This window comes from Sebastes umbrosus, chromosome 20 (assembly GCF_015220745.1).
Source record: "Sebastes umbrosus isolate fSebUmb1 chromosome 20, fSebUmb1.pri, whole genome shotgun sequence".
Classification (NCBI taxonomy): domain Eukaryota; kingdom Metazoa; phylum Chordata; class Actinopteri; order Perciformes; family Sebastidae; genus Sebastes; species Sebastes umbrosus.
The window spans coordinates 6379446-6402501 of NC_051288.1; the positions used below are offsets into that span (position 1 = coordinate 6379446).

Consider the following 23056-nt stretch of genomic DNA (forward strand, 5'->3'; position numbering starts at 1 on the left):
CCACATCCAGTTCAGTCTGCATCATGACGAAATCGGAGGACGAATGTCAGAACAGCTTTTGCTACATTTCCTTCGTTAAATCACACGTACACACACTTTTATCCCAGTAAGTTAAGTGACCACCTACCGTTTCCCTGAAAAGTGAATTGCGTCACCTCAGCATTTACAATTGATTGCCTGTACGCCACAAGTCTTCAGTCAAGCCCCGAGCCCTTTAAATAGAGGATTACTCATCCTTCAGCAGTCTAAACAGGAAGCCCCGGTAAGTCTGCGTTCAGATAGTAGCCTCCTACACTAAGTCAAGCCACCAGCCAGGATTGATTGAGTGACTCAAGTTAAGTGTGTAGGGACCGCTGAAGCTGATGGGTTTTGCACTTCGACGAGGACAGTGCAGCCGCTGACCGGGGCTCTTTAACACATGATGATTTTCATGCGGAACAATTTAATGGAGTTAAAATGACACGAGAGGGCAGAGAGAGAGTACAAGGAACGCGGGATGGCCTCATGACTGCCTCGCTCTCTATGCAGGCGACATACTGTGTGCTTTTTTCACTCAACCGCACACTCCCGACACACAAAGCCCATTCTATAGTCCGCCGCTAAATCTCAAGTGCTGCTTTTCCTCCTCAGCCAAATCTGTCTCGATCAATAGCGGCTATAAATACCACTGAAGGAGCAGCTAGCCACTGAATGAGGGCTGGAAGCTGTCAGCATCATTCAGTGAAAGAGGCTACTGGCAACGGTTGCTATGAATCCCACAATTCTTTGTGATTCACTCGCGCCGAGGGGTGAATCGGAAGTCAGTAAGCCTGACATAAAATCCTTACACCGAACAGTTAACATCTTAACACTTGAAAGGACGGGTCGGCTCGCCCGTTGACCGACGGCCAGCTGAAGTGCTGTGGAGTTAATTGAAATTGTTTAATATGCGCTAACTTTGACAGGAAATCACTTTGCTGAGGGCAGAAAATGTTCAGGTTAAATGTTTATCTTCAGCACCAGATGGTCCCGCTGCTCGAGGAAGATGCCACCAGTCATCTGCTTATTTTTTCTCCTAGTAGTAGTACAGTAAAGCAGCACCCAAACCCGAGGAAGTTGCATGCGTGTGTGTGTTGAGCCCCGGCTGTATACGGGGGTGGCAGAGGATGAGCGAGCCGCCATAGATAGATTTCGGCTGACGTAGACTCCGGCAGAGGGGAGTGGGCTAAAAAGAGCCCGCTGCTCACTTACAGAGTTACTCACACACACAAAACTTCAATGTACAGCAGGACCCCTTACTCACGCACACATCCAAATATAACATGATAATGTAAGACTCACACGTTGACACATAACCGCCCACATCCTCACCCCTCGACTCCTCCCAGACTGTAGAAACCCGAGCGCACGTGTAACAGTCCTCATGTACAGTATGTTCGTACGCACACAGCATCCTTAAATCGTCTGAACTGAATCCACCGGTGGCAAATGAAATATCACAATATTATCAACTGAACAAGTCAATATCAGAATTTAGGGGATCACTATTAGTGCTTCCATGTTATATAGTATTTACTAGGGTTGACACGATACCAGACATTGAGTAGCAGATACCAATACCTGTGAAATTCCACAATTTTCAATACAAAAGTAAAACAATAAATCCCATGTGCTTCAACTTCCACTCCTTTATTACCGTTTGCATGCTTGATTTTGTTAGGAAGTTAAACAGGTCATAATTCCCTCTCTAATATCTATTTTATATTGCTGTGAAAACATCTCCTTCAAACAACTGGATTTATTCTAGTTTTCCCGCCAAAAACTACATTGTACATGATTACATTTGAACACATACTTGAACGCATCATAATTTAAATCAATGGCACCTCCTGCTGAGGACTAAATTTACTTTGTTTTTATTATTTTTCAAATTAATAGCCAATGAAGGAAAAGAAAAGTGATAATACTAATAATAATCATAATTTTAGTCAAATCATATTACTTGGGAAAAAAATAAATAATAATAATAATAATAATAATAAAAAACAAAACGAAAAAAAGTAGGGGCGAATAGACTGGCCACCTCAACGACATAATATCCAATAAACAGACAAAAAAAAACATTCAAGAGTGGACATGGACACATTTATGTAACCAGACAAATATCACAATGAGCTGACAAACATAGAAACAGAGACATAGAAAATAAGCTCCCTTTTTGTTCAACTGTGTAAAATGGGGTGTAGAAAACGGGTGGGATTGTAATATGAAGACGATAGGAGTGACGGGGTGGCATTTAGTTCACCGGCAGATTAAGAGGCAGGATAAGATATGAGAAATTTTGATTGAATTCCGTGATTTGATTATTTTGTTTGGCGTAGACTTGCTCTAGTGATATATGTTCTGAGAGGAGGTTCAACCATTGTTTTAGAGAGAGTAGGTGTCTGGATTTCCAATTGAGGAGAATGGTTTCCTTGGCGATAACGGTTGCTTTTAAAATAGAAGTCATAAAAACCAAAACGGCCTTGCTCTGGATGTCTAACCCTCGAAATTCGTTCCCTCAAGGATGGCAGCTTAGACGCAAACACACAGACACTCTTCCCCCACAACTACTTCTTGTCCCCCTTTCTAGACGTCAGTTGGCAGATCAGAAAGCGGGCCTCTCGCAGCGGGAAGACGGGAAAGCGGCCAGTCGAGTTGGCTCGGGGGCCGGGAAGTGGTACCTCGTCACTGGGAGAAACGGCAGCAGATGCCTTTTTCTTAGCTGGCCGAGCTGCCGTCTTTTCTCCAGGCGGTCTGGTATACAGCTGATCTAAGAAGTGGCGGAGAGAGCGGCTGTGAAGTTTGCCTCGTTTACTTGTTGGAAGTGTTTATGTTGTCTTTCTTTGGGAAGTCAATTATGTCACTCTGCCCAGGAGGGGGGGGGGGGGGCTTTTTCTTCCTTTTCGATGCTGGAGTTTTAACAACCCGGCCCTGCACCCCGTTCCCTTGCTGTGTGGATATATGTGTGCGTTTATACAGCTCTGAGCATTGAGCCTTTGGAAGTATGACACCAGAGTGTATGCTTGAAGTTCTTTTTTTTTTTTTCCCGGAGAGGCTGAGCAGTAAATTGCACTCAGGAGCATTACCCAGCGACTGAGCCGTCTGTCTGTGAAGGCGTCTTTGTGCCGCTCATTTACTACTTCCAAACAAAACCAGATCATACCTGAAGAACAGCCAATTTAGCTGTGTTTATTCCACATTAAGACGACTACCGAGCACTGGGAGGATATAGGAAGGGGATGGGGGCAATGCAAGAGAGAGAGAGAGAAAAAAAAGAAAATCACCCCAGGGCTTCTCTCAACTTAAGTAATTACTGCGTGTAGTTTAACTTTAAGCATCCCTCTTGAGATACTTCTTTGCTCGTTCTTCAAGATAAGATCATACATCCGTTCTCTCTTTCTAATAGTCTCTTACAGTATTTGGTATATTTAAAACACAAACTTTACACGAGCTTTCTCTCTTTCACACACATTATTTATGACTTTATCTCGCAAACGCACACTGTTTCCCTCTCTTTCACCATCTCCTTTATTTGAGCACAAAACAGTTTCTTTAAGTGTATCTCTAAGGTACACAGCATTTCTTTCTCTCGCTGTTTCTTTTGCACACAAAAACACTCATGTATATATATATATATATATATATATATATCTCCTCGTGCACAAATGCTGCTCGTCTCTCACATGGAATAAGATGAGATGACATCAACATTAACCAGTTAATGGATAATGTACAGCGAGCCGGTCATTGTTGTGAAAGAATCCCCGACAGGGCGATGCTGCTGGTCTCTCATCATGTTTATTTCACAACAATGACCCGCTAGCTGTGCATTATCCCACTTATTACACGACTACTTACTGATGAAATACATTTTTTGACACAAAAACGGTTCGCCAGAGTTTGACATCAGAGCTGCGCCCATAGCAACGGTCTGTTATACATAGCAACGGTCTGTTATAGAGAAATTACAGACCGCAGAACGCCGTGATTGACCAATCAGAATCGAGTATTCAACACAGCCGTGTAATGAACGTAGTTAATAGGCTTCTCCTCTGAGCAGGCGACATTTGCACGAACAATATTTCAGGGTCAGATTTTAATTGCCCTTAATGAGAAAGTGGTTTGGTGCCGGTCCCCTACTGCATCAGCCGGGCCAAGGATGCAGTTTTTGCAACACAGATGCCGAGCAAGTACTTCACTGTGTGGACACACTCATTTAAAACTTTACTGTCCCTTAAGGCAGAGAAGACACTTAGAGTTTCAGATGACCTTCAAACACTGGCCACATTTCCGGCGATCCAACACTCACTAGAAGCAAAGCATCAGACAACTTAATGGATCGCTCTCAATTGGAAAGCATTAACAGAGAGACAAAGCCGCAGTTTCTCGCTACAGTTCTAGGGAAGAGAGAATTGTACAATGTTGTCCCTCCCGGGGGGCTTTGTAGTTTAGATTTGTTTGGTAACCATCATTCAAGCTCTGTCCTGTGGGTCGGAATAATGGTTGTCCACTAAACTGAGTTTGTAATGATGGACTCGCCAAAAGGCATTGAATGCAACACAAGCTGGTATTTAATAGCATACAGCTATTTTCATATATATATACCGATCAGCCATAACATTATGACCACCTGCCTACCTCCGGCAATGCTGGAGCTGCTAACGTAGGACAAATACACAAACTGTTTGTCGGTCACTCGCTAAAGTTATGCCGCGCAGACAGAGTATCGTTACGCCGGGCAGACACACAGCTGACAACCTGCTTAACTAAACTAAATGTGCGGTGGAGACTTTTACTGGGAAAGTGGCTGCATGTCCGCGACACTACACAAAGCATCGTGGCTGCTACGTTAACACACCTGTAGGGGTGAACTGGGGACTCAGTTGTCTATTGTGCTCATCCACTGAAGCTGGCGCACCGCTACACAAATCTTGTCAGTTAAAGGGAGTGTTTGTAACTTTTTACATGTATAAATCAATCCGGGTCAGTGTCCCATGCGCGTTCGCGTGTGGCTACATTGTTCAGACTCAGACTCCAACACAAACTACACGGAAGCACCAAAACCACAAAGTTATATCTAGTGAAGCCCGTCTTGAAAAACAGTGTTGGCCGCGGTCGGAGGACTGTATCAATATCTGTTTCTTACAAACAGTCCCCTTATCGGTTAATAATCGGTTAATGAGGGTCGGTTATCGGTTAAGAAAAAATTTCAAAATTAGCATCCCTAGCTCTGAGTATAATTTTTTTTCAACTTGACGCGACAAAAACGCCGGGCGCATAGAGTGGAAAAACGCGAGGTGCTCAGCAACGCAAAAGCAGCGGGCAAAAACGGTTCACTCTCATTGAAAACAATTACAAAAAGCTGCCCCAGGATTTGCTACTTTTTTGTGTTTTATTTAATTGTAAATTGGATAACTTTTGGTTGGACAAAACAAGCAATTCAAAGAATTCACCTTGAGGGCTTTTTTTCCACTATTTTCTGACATTAATTGACTAAATGATAAATTGTAGAAATAATTGCTGGAATACTCGATAATGAATATAATTGTTATTTGCAGCCCTAAAGGGAAGTGTCAAATTAAGAGGGTGAAATGACATGCATTAAGAGAAACTTCACAGTGCCCCTGAGCCTCGATGGGATACTTAATATGGAGCAAGGCATGCATTTTCTCCTAACAGTTAACGGAAGCCTACAAGATACATGAAAAAAAAAAGAAATCAGTTGAAAATAGGGAAGAAAATGTAATGCCTGGGGACGTTGAGGCACGAGGTGGAGAGTTTTCATGAACAGGTTAACTGCTCGTGGGGGAAAAAGAAGTTCTGTGTTTGATTCAGCATGTGGCGACCTGAGGGAAGCCGCTCCAACACAGACAGGACACACAGGGTGTACTTTACACCTCCGGGTCCTGGTTTATCAGTCTGCTCTGAAATTGGATTTGAAAAATGTACCGAGCAGGTGAGGCTGTTGTTGGAGCGATGTTCCCTCATAATCTGCAGCACACTTGGTTATGTACATTGCCCCACTCAGTAATATCAGCTGACAGCAGCCTGCGTACGCTTCCCCAAATTTCCCCCAAGACCGCTTACACTGGAGATGCACGTCGTAACGTAGGTGTGATCTACACCTGTGTCAGGATTTTGTTTTATGCGAGCGTGTCTGTCTCCATCGGTCTGATATAATGATGAAGAGAATTTTGTCTTCTGGTTTTTCTATTCTTTTCAAACCGGAGGTGGTACACTGGGAACATGCATATGTCTCTGTGCAAGTAGCCATTAAACTTAGGGCTGCTCAAGTGTAAATTGTGTTGAGGTTGGTAGAAAATCCAGGAAAAAAGGTGTCTGATGACCAGGCTCTGAAATTAGTACCCGCCACCCACCAAATTCCCACATCATATGCCACTTTGGTAGGCAGGGAAAGCACTAGGGATGGGAATAGAGATTCGGTTCCCGTTGAGAACCAGTTAGTGTGATAATGGTTGTCTGTCTCTATGTGTCAGCCCTGTGATAGTCTGGCGACCTGTCCAGAGTGTGCCCCGCCTCACCAAATGTCAGCTGGGATCGGCTCCAGCCCCCCCCCACGACTCTGAATAGGATAAGCGGTTACAGATGATGGATGGATAGTTTTCCTGTTAAAAATATTCCTTTTGTTTTTCATATTGAGCGGTCATTTTTAGTCTTAAAGCTTCAGTAGGCAACAATTTTTTGACTTTATTGGGCAAAAATTCCATTATAACCTTTCAGCATATTGTAATTCAAGTGTTCTGAGAGAAAACTAGACTTCTGCACCTCCTCATGGCTCTGTTTTCAGACTTTAAAAAAATCTAGCCCGTGACGTAAGACTTTGGCCAATCACAGGTCACTTCAGAGAGAGAGAGCGTTCCTATTGGCTGTGCTCCGGTTGGTGGGCGGTGCTTGGCCTTTCTTCAACTTGATATCAACATTGCTGCCGGGTCACAAACGTTCTCATTTTACAGCTAAACAGGACACTACAAGATGTTTCTGAAAACATTTGAGGAGAGAAATAGTCAATACAGTAACAGAATATTGATTCATATTTGATCAGCGCTGCCTAGTTTGACCGTTTGATTGGAGTTCGCGAGTGATTGACTCCTGGCTCTCATAGACGGAAGATGGACGGCAGACTCCAGCTCTGCTCTGATTGGTTGTTTTCGACACCGGAGGACAATCACATTTGCTCTATTTCTACCAACTGCAGCTTTAAATGTTGCAAAAAGCAAGCGCATTACATCCGCAGAAAACCACTTCATTTGTATCAGATTGATCAATAATTCAACAAACTGGCTGTGGTAACCTGAAAAAAAGAAATTAAAGTGTTGTTTGTTATCATCACGAATCATTTATTCACAGCAATGAACGCTTGCTCTGAATACATGATTCTCTGAACAAAGAAGACTGATCACACAGTAGTGTCCTTGATTAACTGAAGAGCTTTTCGGGGAATTCATTTCTATTGGCAGCGTCTTAAATTGTGGTGAGCCATTAGAGCAGTTGACATTATGTAGGTACATAATGGATCGGAAGCATTATAAAAACCAAGACTAATGGAGCAAAGTTAGAAAAGTGCTCACAGTACATCGTTGCAGTGTGTTAACATGTTGGATCAATAACCATGGCAACCCTGGTTAGTTGTGCTAGAAACGTCCAGCATTCAAACCTAATTAACAACACTGCACTAAAATGTTACACAAATATAATTACACTCATTAAAGTCATAATAAAAGCAGTGTTAAATGTAATGATAGATAGAATGACTAGTTGTAATTAACCTTTTTTTTTTTTTTACAGCAGATATTTTGGTATGTCCTAGCAGAAAAGGAACAGGTGTAATTTATAACACTAATGAGGTGAGCCAGCTGAGGTGTCATGGTAACAGACCCATCATTAATGTTGTTAGTTACACCTGTGCTTTTCCTGCTATGACAATCAAAATGTGAGCTGTGAAGAAGCACTTTACTTTAAACTTTAAACTAAAATGTATTAATTGATATTTTTTTGCCACCTTCGGTTAGTCAGGCTGTAAACACACTGAAATAACTACACCTTATAAGCTGATATGTATACACCAATCAGCCATCACTTTAAGACCACTGACAGGTGAAGTGAATAACATGGATTATATCGTTACAATGGCACCTTGCAGTGGGGGGGATATATTAAGCAGCAAGTGAACGTTTTGAACTTTGAACTTTGTGTTAGAAGCAGAAAAAATGGGCAAGCGTAAGGATGTGAGCGACTTTGACGAGGGTCAAACTGTGATGGCTGGATGACTGGGTCAGAGCATCTCCAGAACTGCAGCTCTTGTGGGATGTTCCCGGTCTGCAGTGGTCAGGACCTACCAAAAGTGGTCCAAGGAAGGAAAACCGGTGAACCGGCGACAGGGTCAGACCCGAGGCTCATTGATGCACGTGGGGAGCGAAGGCTGGCCCGTGTTGTCCGATCCAATAGAAGAGCTACTGGAGCTCAAATTGCTGAAAAAGTTAATGCTGGTTCCGATACAAAGGTGTCACAACACACAGTGCATCCCAGTTTGTTGTGTCAGGGCGCCCACGCTGACCTAATGTTATGGCTGATCGGTGTATATACAAGGTGCGAGCAGAAGAAAATCCCTCATTTAAACACCCAGTAAATACGGAGCAACATTAGCATGTATTTTGAGTTGTGTTTCTGGACACCTGATGAATGGAAGTCCAATATTTTGTCTCCTTTTTAGCTCTGTTTTTGGTCTCCACCAGCTCCTGAGGGAAATATCTGGCTCTTCAGCCGCTAAATGTTCCACCATGTTCACTAGCACTGCGGCCAGTGTTGCCAAATTGGGCGGTTTTAAACCCAATGGCAACTTTTTATTTGATTGTGTGTGTTTGAATGTTTTTCCTGTGGCTTGTAATAATTTGGGCTACTTTTGTGCCATTTGGGCATTTCACCAATTTTTTAGTCAGGCTGTATTTGTCCCTCCTCTTCTCCAGTTAGTATCATTGAGATTGACAGCACGAAGTTCAAAGCTCAGTATGCAGTTACTGATATGACGGACAAAACCAAATGAAAAACTAGCTAAAACGCCCCGTCAGCAGCAGAGCTGGGTGATAATTCGAATGAGCGATAGCTCGCTGCGGGCGACGCCTTTCACGTTACACGTTTGATCCCTGCTTAATGTAGAAATATTGATTAGTACACCTTTAATAATGTCTTTTAAAAAAAATGTCGACAAAAATTACAAGGCAGTGTAAGCTCAAAGTGAACACATGTAGCTGTATGAAGTTGAAGACTGTCATCTGAAGACTGAAAGGAACACAAGACAAAAGTAATCTAGGTAAAAGCTCTACATTTCCTGAAAGTACATTGTTTACCTGAGCTCCAGGTATCAGTGCCACTTCAACTCACATTTTGTCAAATGCTGTAATCCGCCTGCTGGTGTAACAACAGACACAAGACTCATTCTCAGTAAAATGAGACACATCTGAATGTCTGCGTATCTCCCAGAGCCCCAACACAAACAGGCACACTTAGAGCAAGCGTGCGTGCATTAGCTATAATTTAATCAGGCTGGAACGGCGTCTGGACTGCGGGTGGCGCTGATAACGACGCGGACGACTCCTCGGAGAGAGCTCGTCGCGCGGATTCAGGAGGTCTCCCGGCAGGAACCTCTTTTGTTGTCGGGGAATGAGGGGCTGATAAGCAGGGCACCAAAAAAAAATCACCCGTGGAGAATGAGGGTTGGGGGGGACGGCGGCGGAGCAAGACAAAGGCTGTTAAGTTTAACTGCCAAGGGCATAAAGGCACACTCCAACTCTGATTGATTTCCTCCCCAAAGTCGATGATGTTCAACCGGTTACGGCTTGTAAAGAGACTGCCTCTGTCTCTCACTCTGTGTCTTTATCACTCCGTCTTTGTGCTTGCGTCCTCATCTGCAGTCCAACACACGCCACCGCTGCTCCGAGCCTTGCCAGTGTAGGACGGTAGCTTAACGGGGCCATAACTCTGACCATTAACCTGCGTCTTACACCCAAACTGTGTCTTTATCTGATGCTGCTGGAATACATTTACAAGTGCTCTTAAAATGTATCTCTGAGATAGTGAACACTGAAATTCAGTTTTGCTCTCGCTTGCTAAACGGAGGTCAGAACACTCACCGCTGCCTCTTTTAATACTTCCATGGAGGGAAACGTAGAAGAAGAGTCTATCATAGAGAACTTTCTTGGATGCTGCATATACATTAGGCTCCTTACAGCCTGCAGATTTTGATATGAGCATTATGCAGTAGATAAAGTTTATTTATGTGTTTGAGGGTTGTAGCTACAGCACTTTATTACAGATAGAGATGTTCCGATTTTTTCCTTCCCGATACTGATTCGGATACCTTAACTTGCGTTATCGGCCGATACCGAGTACCGATCTGATACCAGCATGATAGATATAATATGTTTGTTGCTTTTGGGCTATCTTTGTGGAATTTATCGATGAGAAAGTTTGCTCCGGCTGGTAGTTCCTCAACATGGCTGGCAAACTTTCTCATTTTACAGCTAAACAGTACACTACAAGATGTTTCTGAAAACATTTGAGGTGAGAAATAGACATTACAGTAACAGAATATTGATTCATATTTGATCAGCGCTGCCTAGTTTGACCGTTTGATCGGAGTTTGCGAATTGATTGACAGCTGCTCAGACACGGCAAGGCTCCAGCTCGGCTCTGATTGGTTGTTTTCCTCCGGTCTGTGAAATCTTGCAGATGCCATTAGGAGCACCGGAGGACACAGAGACACATGATTTTTCTTCAGATTACCTGTCTCATGCACTACTGTCAGGATATAGTGACCGTTTTGTATGTTGTCCCACAAAATTTCCCTTAGCAGGAACTAAGGAGCCTCAAACGAGGAAGAACAACCCCAACCCAATAGTATTAAAAAAGAAAAAAAAAAGAAAAAAGGACTTGCATTGGACCTAATTCTAATCTCTTCAAAATCCACATTAAACATCTTGCCTTTCTTGATCCCCAAACATCACTATCTTCTTCACAATCAATTTTGAACTGAAGCTGGAATAATGCTTCTCCAGGCTGCACGTAGGCCAACATGCAAAGTGTAAAGACAGTCCACTTGTTACCGGCCGGACTGCCGTTGTGCCGTAGGCGTATTGAAAAGCGAGTCAAGCCGCATACACTCTGTAAATATACCTCACTCTGACCACCTGGATTACATTTCAAATGTTTTTATTTCCACCGTTCCACAGGTTGACAAGATGTCACAGCGAGTTTCACACTGTCTCCCTCTACCGCACGCTGTCATATAAAACAGAGTAAACAACTTCCTGTTGCCGGCTCGATGCAGCTCCCAGAGTTGTTGGACAGAAAACTTTGTCACTCTGTGCACGCTGGCATCTTCACTGTGACAACCAGTCAGCGGATGATTATTTCTTTTTTCTAAATGCACAAGACTGAATCTAGTCTGTTATGAATTACAGCAAAGATATTTGACATTCAAAACAGTTTGTAATGCTTGCATATAATGTGTTGTAGTTATAGCCTCCTTACTGTTAGTGCTCTGTGCTTATAAGCTGTGTGTGTGTGTGTGTGTGTGTGTGTGTGTGTGCAGGGAGAACGAGGTCCTGAAGGTCCAGTTGAAGAAGTATGTGGGGGCGGTGCAGATGCTGAAGAGAGAGGGAAGCCAGTGCAACGACGGTAAAACTCACACACACACACACACACTGCAGCATAATGACCTCATATTAGATTTCATATCTGTGTCCCAGTCCATCTATTTTGCTCTCAAACAGAAACGCTTATAGATGAAAAATCAGGTCATCAGTTTCCTCCACATCCCAGATCAGTTCTTCTGCGTTTCTCGGGGGCTCCGATGACTAACCTCCCTCTTCGCGGCGCGACGCCCTTCTTTCTCTTACTCTGACTTATGCCTCCTTTTTTGGGTAGATTTGATAACTTTGACTTTGTTTTACCGTGTTGCCGGGGGGGGGAATGTAAGCGGTGCTCTGTGTAAAGAACTGGCGAGATAAGCCCCTTGCTGTATCAAAGGCAAATAAAAATGAACATGGGCAGATTATAGAGGGGCCACATAATGGCTAATTGCATTTTTGGGGGATAGAAGGGAGAGCGGTTATCTGCGACGCCCCGGAGGGTTTATGTGTTTGCGAGTTTTATTGTATGTTTTTGCGAGACGGGAGAGTTAAAAGGGTATGTAGAAGTTTGTAATGTCAAGTTGTTGGTGTTTTATTTCATTCAAGGGGTCATAAGGACTATTCGGTGCTGTAAATCCTTTTTTAATAACGCAACATAAATCCAGCTTGGATTTGCGTGATCATGTTTATTGTTTTCTCATTTATTTATTCATTTAGGTGGAAGAATTTATTACTGTGATAAAAACACTGCAACACTGATGTGTCAAACGGTGTAGGAAACAATCAGACAGACCATCAGACAGGCCGCTACGGCAAGTATGATGGTCAAAAGTTGAAGTTGGACGTTGGTCTGTGAACATGATGCTAGGGTGGGCGATGTGGATATAATCCTCTTTCCTGTTGTATATACATTTACACCGATCAGCCATAACATTAGGTCAGCATGGGCACCCTGACCGGTCTGCGGCTCACAGCCGCACTGTGTGTTCTGACACCTTTCTATCGAACCCAGCATTAACTTTTTCAGCAGTTTGAGCTCCAGTAGCTCTTCTATTGGATCGGACAACACGGGCCAGCCTTCGCTCCCCACGTGCATCAATGAGCCTCGGGTCTGACCCTGTCGCTGGTTCACCGGTTTTCCTTCCTTGGACCACTGCAGACCGGGGACATCCCACAAGAGCTGCAGTTGTGGAGATGCTCTGACCCAGTCGTCTAGCCATCACAGTTTGGCCCTCGTCAAAGTCACTCACATCCTTACTCTGGCCCATTTTTTTTCTGCTTCCAACACAAAGTTCAAAATTCAAAATGTTCGCTTGCTGCCCAATATATCCCCCCCACTGCAAGGTGTCATTGTAATGAGATAATCAATGTTATTCACTTCACCTGTCAGTGGTCATAATGTTATGGCTGATCGGTGTATATCCCAATATCATGGTCAAGATAGAGATAGAGAGATAGATCTAGGCACAAAATACTTTGGTAGACAACATATCATCAAAGAAAACGTAATAACATGACTTATTTTGCTTATCTTTTATAGTATACAAGTCAATAGGAGATTTGAGTGGGGATGAGGGGGAATGCCATTCCCCTTCCCAAAATGACCAAAATGCATGCCCCTTGTTAACCTGTTCAGACAAGACTCCAACACAAACTACACGGAAGCACCAAAACCGCAAAGTTCTATCTAGTAAAGCCCGTCTGTTAAACACTGTTGGCCGCGGTCGGAGGACGCGGGGGAGACAGTAGCTTTGGTCTCCAGGGCCGGAGTCTCTGCTGTACTCTGCTCCTCTGCCTGCTTGCGTTTACTCAGCTCGCTCCATGTCACGTGTATAAGCGCACACTACACACTTCAGAAGACTTCGTAGCTCTGAGAATATCTAGTGAATGTATCTAGTGGACGTTTGTGCAGAAATAGCTGCTGCAGCTCTTCCAGACCAACAGAGGTTTTCCGTGTCTTGTGAAGTGACGGGGCTCCATAGCGAGAAACGTTATCGTCTCCGACCGGGTGCGGGTGTCTTCCCTGTTTCCTCTGCGGTTGGGAGGCTGAGGCAGGAAAAGCCAACACTAAGATCAGCAGTGATTCATGGAGAGACCTCCGTCTGGTCAGCTAACATTACTGCTAAGCAGCTGAAATATAGAGTGATATTGTGGTTTTAGCTGACGTGTGTCGCCTCACTGTTTTGAGCGATGCTCGTTCATGTCTACGTAGAGCGAGCACAAGCCCGACGCTGATATTCGTTAACAAGCATTCCTGAATCTTGCAGATAGTCCCTTTAACAAATCGCCTACAGATAAAAGCACTTCTGTTACTAGTAGTATATTGACGGACACAAACACGTTTGGCAAAAGTAGGGTTTTGTTTCAAACTTGTCTGATGTTGTGACTGGTCCTGTTTGTTGCTCTTGTTCCTACATAAATGAAGGTGAATATAATATTATCATTAATGATAGGAATGATGGTCAAAACGACCCCAAACAAGTTTAGTCGTGTGAAATTGGACTTTCCATTTAACGATGCAAATTCAGTTCCAACCAATCTCCAAAAGGTCAGTGTTTTCCTTCAAGGCACAGTCCTCAGCCGCTGACTTAGAAAACATTTATGAAATACTTTATAAAAGGTCCTCAGTATGCGACCCCCACGTGTTAAAAGCATAGACCTGTGCAACTCCATCATGTTTAAAACATCACAAAACGGCTTCACCTTTCATCCCTCCGGTTTCTGGCAATTACCGCGTTCAGCCTGTCAAACACGGCCGCCCGGCCCGCTGCCACCGGAGAGAGCACGGCGGGGAGGGATGGGAGATGATTGGAGGGAGATGAGGGTGATTGCCTCACACATGAAAAAGGCCCTTATATTGTCAGGAAATAGCCATCACCCAGCTCAACAGCACAGCCTTGACAAACCTGTTCTGGCTCTCCTCTTTGTTTTTGTTTTTTTGCCCTTCTTGTTTTACCGCCACTCATCATCTCTCTCTCTCTCTCATGTTGACTTTTCATCCTCCCATCACTCGTGTGCCCTTTCCCCCTCTATCCCTTACCACCCTCCTTCATCCCTCTTGTCTTTCCCACTCCTCCCGCCGCCGCTCCCCCTCGTCCCGACAGGCGTAGTAATTCCCTCTCCACGGCGGCGTCTAAATGATTTCATCCTCCCTCGCCTCTGTCTTCTCCTGCTAATGATGTGCCTCGTTCCATCACACTTTGATGTTGACTACCGCAGTCTGCTGGTGTGTGTGTTGGGAGTAAAGGAGGAGGAATAACGTGTGAGCAGTTTAGGGGGGAGCAAAAAAATCAGGAAAAAAAAAAAAAAAAGGCGAGGATGAATTTATACACCAGCGCCCCTTTTTCATGTGCTGTCAGTGTGCTTTCCCGTGATCAGTGCGCTGCCTTTTTGAAACCCCTCCTGTCTAATGATAGCGCCGCAGACGTGATCTCTCGAACGCTCCTCAGGCGCTGTCATCCCCACTGACATCCCGCAAGAGACGCTTCCCCTTTCTACTGTTTCAGAAGAGGGATAATTATTGTTGCATGATGGGGGATTTCCCCTCTCTACTTATACTTGCATATGAGAGAATACTGTGTGTTGCTGTGTGTTCTTTATATGAATGTGTGTTATAATACTGTCACATGTCATGCATGAATTCATTTAGAAAATGTCCCTATAGCAGATGTGCATACTTTGCATGTCCCATTAGCGCGGCTCCAATTTGCGTAACGTCAAAGTGAGTCGAACGTTTAAGTGCTCCAGATAGGCGTTTGTAGGTACGCGTGTGTGTCTATACGCTTTTATATGTTATTAAGAGAAACCCCAGAGGACTTGCAGCGTAACGTGACAGTCATGTTTACTGTAAAGCGAGAGTTTTAGATGAAGAGAAGTCTCCGGGGGAGAGACGCCGAGCAGCACATGTAGAATTATCACAACCAGGCTGACCCAATTTTACACAGCTCCCGTGGCTCTTGAAGAATGTAATAAGTCTGAACAAATTTTTTTTTAACATAAATCCGTGGCCTTGAAAGAGCAGTATATGAGTTTTTAAAAAAAAATTCCTCTGCACACATTTATTATACTTTGACAGATGCTAGTAGAAGCAGTGCCTTCCAATACATTTCAAATTAAAGCTGCGAGGATCGGGCCCTCACACCTTACCACACATTGGAGGTACTGGTGGGACGCTGGTCGATGCAGCCAGGCACAAATGAAACAGGAACTCTGCTGAGTGCAACGATCCCTCCCGTCTGCGAGACATGGTTCACGAGTTATGAAGGAGGGCGGGGCTTAAGTGTAGGGGGCGGGGCTATGAGTCTATATTGGCCTGTTATTGTCCACAGGCCTTGTTCCTTATCATGCTTGAGGAGTTTGGAGCAGATTGGACAAAGTATATGGAAGTTACATCAACTTCCTGTTTTACAGTGAATGGTGCTTTTTTTTGCTGCCACGGAAACAATCTTGCATGAAAACGCAAACGTTTGATAAATCTTTAGATTTTACTGACCAAATCTGGAGTTGATCTGATTAATCCTCCAGGAGGAGTTTGTTAAAGTACAGCGCCTTGAAATGTAAAAAGAACGCCCTAAAATTAAAAATGTCCGACTTCCTGTTGGGTTTACGGTATACGGTCGTGTGTAGAAGTGAACCTGCGAATTTCGAAGTCTGATCTGCAAAAAATTGCAAAAACTCTTGCGAGACTCGCTGCCCGACGACCTGTCGTAACCTTAGCAATACGAGGTCAATGCCTAACCTTAACAATCCTGCGCGAGTTTCCCCAGTTTGCTGGTTCCCTTCTAGACACTACAACAGCATACTGCCAAGAGACTTTTTTTGTACATCTCCATGTTACATATACCTACCAAATTCCATAGATCTAGGTGAAACGCACCTTGGGGGCGGTTGGGTAAGCCATTTTGCCATGGCCATGCGCAAGACCGATATCGCATGTAAATTTTATCCACTTCTGATTTGTGTGTCGTTTCACAAGCACCGCAAGACCCTCAAAAATGCTATTAATTTGAGACAATAACAATAATTCTGTCCGCTGACCGCCTGGTCGTTGCACAGGCCCTAATAAACTCTCCACAGTAATGCAATATGACATTGATAGCACAAGTTAGTTTGCACTTCGATTTTAAAGCCGTTGTCATTTGACATACCCCCAAAATGCATTCTATCAACCAGATGCTGTATGTTTGCACCCAGTTTCATCATTTTGACTCTGCGTCTTCCTCTGTTTGCGACCTCATCCATGTGAACATGCAACCCGATCTCATGAATGGCACAACATTACAAGGACATTCAGTGTGTCATGAGAACGCATTTTAGGCTTTACACGTGTCATTTGTACGCCACGCAACAAAACTACGGTAATGTTCGCAATTAGATTTAGGCAACAAAAACACTTAGGTTTAGCAAAAACGCCATGGCTGGGCTTATAATAAGTATGTAAACTAAGTAAATACTAAGTCTGTCGATTGATTAAAATATTTAATTGTGATTAATCGCATGGTTGTCCATAGTTAATCGTAATTAATCACACATTTTTGCATTTAGCATAAAAAATGAGCTCAAATCACAAACTGCAGCCCAACAGAAAACAACAGCTGTCAGTGTGTCAGTGTGCTGACTTGACTATGACTTGCCCCAAACTGCATGTAATTATCATAAAGTGGGCATGTCTGTAAAGGGGAGACTCGTGGGTACCCATAGAACCCATTTTCCTTCATATATCTGGAGGTCAATGGTCAAAGGACCCCTTTGAAAATGGCCATGCCAATTTTTCCTCTCCAAAATGTAGCATTATTATAATATAACATTATTATATAAGGAGCATTATTTAACCTCGTTTGCGACAAGCTAGTATGACATGATTGGTACCAATGGATTCTTTAGGTTTTCTAGTTTCATATGATCCTCCCTAAGAACAATTGCATTAATGCGATAAAGAAATGAGTGTGGCCATTTTGCGTGAACGAGTTATTATCGTGTTAACTTTGACAGCCCTAGTAAATACATATGAAAACGACGCAACATAAGTACGGAAAACGTGTCACAAACGTCACTACCATAAGCATTCTTTCTCACTTTTTATTCTACGTCACTAGCTCTGATTGTAGTATATTTACACGAATGCGTTTACATTGCAGTCAGTAAAGACGACATAGCGTACACGCCAAAAGCGCTCTTATTGCAACACTAAATGCCTCACGAATTACGTGTCATTCATACGCCTTTTTCGCGTCAACGGGGCTGCAACATTGCAACTCCCCTCTCAGGCTCTGGATGTATAGGTCACTGTGAAAAGAAAGGGCTCTAAAGTGGTGGCAGTCCAATAACTTAAGCGTGGTATGAGAAACAGTCAGGGTTAAGGATGGCATGAATCGAGATAGAGCTCTTTTTCGTCTGAGGCCAATCGGTGCAATGATAGAGGATCAGGGTGGGAAGCGAGGGCACTGACCGGATAAGAAAACATTAGTTTTCTCAGAGAACCTTCGCTGTCTTGTCCTCGGTGGAAACTCTTTGTCTCCCGGGACATAAAGTTTCACAGCGTTTCATTCTCCCAGTGGGAGGTTTAATGGCTGGCTGGTTGACCGGCTGCCGATGACTGACTGCTTTACCCGAGGGACTGATTCCCCGGGGGGATAGTCACTGAGCCTGGGTAAACGGGTTCCACCTCCTCCCTCTTGAGATGGCTGATCGCTCCACATGGCCGGCTGAAATTGGCCTGCTGTGCTGTATATAAAAAAAAGATTGGCCTGCCAGTGGCGGGATAGGGATCAGGAGTTATTAACCTGTTAAGTGCTGGACAAGCGCGCCTAGGACACTCTAGGAGATCGATGACGGGTCAAGGGGCAGTTAGTCCGGCGAGATGGAATTCCCCCTCTTCAATTTTCTTGTCAAGAGCTGTGTGATACCTCTATTTCCTCTCATTATTGTCCAGACAGTCCATTAGTCCTTTACATTAATGCTCTTTCTGGTAGAAGCAGCAAAAATGGAACGGAGTGACCATAAGATATAAGAGGAAAATTGAGAATGAGAGGATTAGTTTGTTTCAACCATTCCCATCATTCTTTTTTTGCCTTAAATGAACAGCGTCTAACATGTTGGGTGCTCTATTAGCAGAAATGGAATATAATATTCACAACTGTGTTTTCTTTAGTGTATAATCACCTGAAACTAAGAATCGTTGTATTTTCATTAGTTTAGAGCACCTATTTTCCTTGAAGCCCCCCTACTTGTATCTAAGAAAAGCTGAGCCCTCCCGACATCATCACCATAAAAAACAAAATTACAACTCCTCGAACTAAATCTTCAATTTAAATAAAGTGATTAAATGTTTTAAATTAGTTTTTTTTCAGCTTTCTTTAATGAATAGAACTCATCAGTTTTGTCAACATGAGTAAAGCGAATGCAGAAACATATGATTTTTTTGGTAACAATTAAATTAATTTACTATAATAGCGTTAGAGTCTGAATAGAGTTTTTTTTATTGTGGTTAAATAAATGTAATTTATGGTGTTGTTAGATTGCTGCTAGACCGCCCCGTTAATACCGGTGCGTGCCTTGCTTTGTGTGCGTGAGGTAGGAGAGCAAATAGGATTCTGACTGCAGTGAAATTGTTGTTTTTGAAAGGCTAAACGCCAACAAAGTGGATTGAAGCAGAATATGTTGTTATATTTTGTTACTAAGTAGCAAAAATATATATCTTTTTAAATAGTTTTATATATTGACTTTTATTGACATGAACCACTACCTAGGAATGAGCCCTTCATACCAACATAGGGAGCGGGTCCTCTTCACGGAACCCGCCATATTGCGCCGCCATGTTTCTACAGTAGCACAGAACGGACAAACCAAACACTGGCTCTAGAGAAAGCGTTTTGTGTTTTTACGTTAGCTGAAGGCCACCATAGTTCTTAGACACACTTGTATTCAGTTGGTTGCACTCTGCAACCACACCTCTAGTTACTGCCAAATCCTACACACTGCACCTTTAATGCTCTTTCTTGTAGAAACAGCAAAAATGGGACGGAGTGACCTCAAGATATAAAAGGAAAATTGAGAATGAGAGGCTTTGTTTCAATCATTCCAATCACTTTTTTTTGCCTTAAAATAACTTTGAAAATATCTCTTTCAAAGATATATACTTTTTGTAAGCCCCTTGTAGTTTCTATATTTCTTTTATGATTTATACTTTGTGTAAATACATTCAAACAAAACCCCTCTTATTTCCCTCTCACCTGTGTTTTTCCCACCCTCCAGGATTAGACGTGAACAGTAGCAGACCCGCACTTTGATTAATTCTGCTTTGTGCCTGTCACCGCGTACGTGTTTAATTTGTCCATAAATAAACCTGCCACGGACGCCGGCTTATTCATCTCCAATAAGGAAATGGATTGCACGGCCATTTAAAACCCAATAAGCTTCCCCTTGCTGTGCCTCGGTGTCTCCTGCTTCCTCCGACAGCCAGTGGCCTAATGAGTGAATGAGAGGCATTTGTCACCGCTGCCTGCCCTAATAGGAGTGTGTAACTTATTCATTACACACATAGATCTGCGTTTATTGTCCCTCCGCTATTGCCCTTGTAGGGCCTCGGGGAGGTCAGGCGTGCGAGGTGTCAGCTCTGTGTGTGCACAAGCCTATGTATGCATAAAAGAAGTGAAAGTGTGTTAGCATGTTAATAAAAACTTTGGATGTGTGTCCTTAGTGTTTCCTGGAGCTGTTAAACCAACAATATGTGCGTGTATATGCGTTATGGAGGTGGATTTTCATTAACTAATGAGTGTGTTCGGGGGCTCGCGTGAGAAAAGCAGGTCACAGTGGTGAGATGGGAGACATTATTTAGCTAATGTGTGCAGGTGTGTGTTTTGTCAGGACAAATGTGCACGTGTGCGCATTCTTATCCGTGTTAATTATCATTCGGTGGATGAGTCCCATATCCCATTGAGGGAGTGTAGGTGAGACACGGTGTGTGTGAGGCCTAAATTAAACTGTGCATTAGCGGCTGTAGGTGGGCATGAAACCGTTGTAACTGGTGTGTAAGTGGTTTCTGTTATGAAGATATTTACGTCCCAGTAGGCCGACTGTAAAAGGAGCAAACGATGAGTCATTCTCTCTGTGATTTGAGCTTAATTGTGCCCACACATTTAGCCACGGATCACAACAGCTCACATTGTTTGGCCTCTCAGGTCTCGGTCCGACAGATTGAGCGTGTTTACCAGCTCAAAGGTGTGAGGGACTTTTCATTTATTCGGCGGAGGGTGGTCCATCCGCGTGTGCATGCATATGACGATTAATCCAACAGACACTTGTTTATTTACCTGGCACGAGAAAGGCGACATCGCATATTGTTTTGTCGCAGGAGGGGCCAGGTGGTCACCGCCCGATTGTCGGATTCAATGCTTCTGCGGCGTTGTATCTCACAGGCCGGTTCCATGCGGGCGCAGCAGGGGTGCGCGACAGATTTCATCACCTGGACGGATCGGTGTTAATGAACATTTTAATCATCTCGCTGAAACGCCGGAGCCTGCTGGGTGTCATCTCGTCCGCCTCTCCCCAGAGATAAATATGGAAAAAGCGTGGCTGTGGAGGGAAAGCACTCCAGCGGGGTGCAGATTCCCACGTGATGCTTCTTTTTGGCTCTCGTTCGTAACATTGACTTACTGCCTTTTTGTCACAGTACTTGATAACACAAACATTGCTTGTCTCCAAAATTAAAGATATAAATAAACATGCTTTTCATATTAAAATCAAGTCCTTATTTATACTCTCTTGTCACTAAATCAGCGGTTTCCAAACAGAGATGTATCAGCATTTATTTGAGCTTGATTTACAGTGACAAATCTTCCTCCGTCGCTTGCTTTGATAGTCTTTCTCTGACTCTTTTGTTCCTGGAAAACCCACGAGCCGGAAAGCATACAGTGTTACTTTGACACCTGGCAACCGTGAGATGGCATGCCATTAGCTGCTGCATAACTGCATATTAAAGGGTCTTTGATATGGTGATTTAGATTTTTTTGGCGTATTTCTTCTGTTTTGATACACAATGTAATGTTGGCTCATCCTTAAAACCTCCACTTTTCGAACCACGGCACTAAATGATGTAACACGGCAGTGACAGAATTTCTACCGTTTTATGTTTTTCTAACAGGAGCAGTTTATGGGAGTGAGTAGGATAACTAGGTTGACAGAACGTCTATTGAAGACTTAACAGTGTTAAATGTGGGATTGGGAGCATTTCAGCCACGCCGCATCGCACTCAACATGGCGACCGTTGAGCCGGCAGGCTCTTAGCAGACGGTGCTAACAGCGCTAACAGTGAAAACAACGGCAACACTGCTGACAAAGCTAACAGTGTTAACCTGGGGGGGAACCAGAGGGTGGGTAACAATTCTCTGACGGCGTTGCCGGTCGGGACGGAGTTATCAGCTGTAACTGCCGTATGAGAGCAATGCAGAGCAGCAGCTATGAGCTAGCCCTTTTAGTGCACTAACATGCACTAAAAGACATGCACGGCCGGTCCGGCTATGTCAACAAAGCAAGGAGAAACTCAGATTACAATCCCCACAAAGGGAGAGCGACTTCATTCTCTGCTCAGGTAGACATTACTCATCTATATCTTTACATAGAAAATCGTTTTTTGCTGCTATATTAATGCTATGAATGTCGTTTAAAGAACCTTTAAAAGTGCCACCTAAAGAAACGTCATCTACAAAATAATCCTAAATAGTAAAACCAAGAACTATATACTGTCAATTCCACTCTACGACAGGCAGTGCATGCGTAATAGGATTGAAATCAGTGTGATGATATTAATAATACGCCAGCATCAGTACATATCGGATGGCTCATTTGACATAAAAGTGTGGAACTTCGGTCACATGAGAAAAGGAGGTCGTAACCCCTCCCGCTGTTCAGAGATGGCCTCAGGCCTCGGATCTTTCTTCAACTGTCCACTGTCTCATGGCTGATGACCTTCAACCCCGTCTCAGTTCAGTTGATAACTGTCTCATGCGGTTTCATGTCCAGAAACATTGCGTTTTTAGTCTTTGTCAAACTAAAACCATAATATCAAATTATCGCCCCCGTCCTATTAAAGAGGACCTATTATGCTTATGTTCAGGTGCATACTTTTGGGTTTCCACTAGAACATGTTTACTGTGCTGCAGCACCTCTTTTCACCTTTTGTCTGAATGACATCACTACGTTACGGAAGAAAAGGCGGGACTTCAAGCAAGGCGTTTCAGGCAGTTCACTAGCAGTGTTTCTGTGGGGGAAGAGTAACTCCCTTTGGCGTGGACTTTGTAACTTTGCAGACCTTTTACATGCATAAAAAACTATATAACACACTAAAGGAAAGGGAAAAAAAACACAAAAGCAGAATAGGTCCTCTTTAA

General features: G+C 43.5%; 1 protein-coding gene across 2 annotated transcripts in view; it reads left to right on the plus strand.

Annotated features, from left to right (window-relative positions):
* Positions 1 to 23056, plus strand: part of snx29 (sorting nexin 29) — a 173038-nt gene that overhangs the window by 21294 nt on the left and 128688 nt on the right. For both annotated transcript variants that reach the window (XM_037754606.1, XM_037754605.1), the window contains exon 14: positions 11630 to 11715. In XM_037754606.1, the coding sequence (XP_037610534.1) occupies positions 11630 to 11715 (86 nt within the window). The remainder of the gene's footprint in view (positions 1 to 11629; positions 11716 to 23056) is intronic.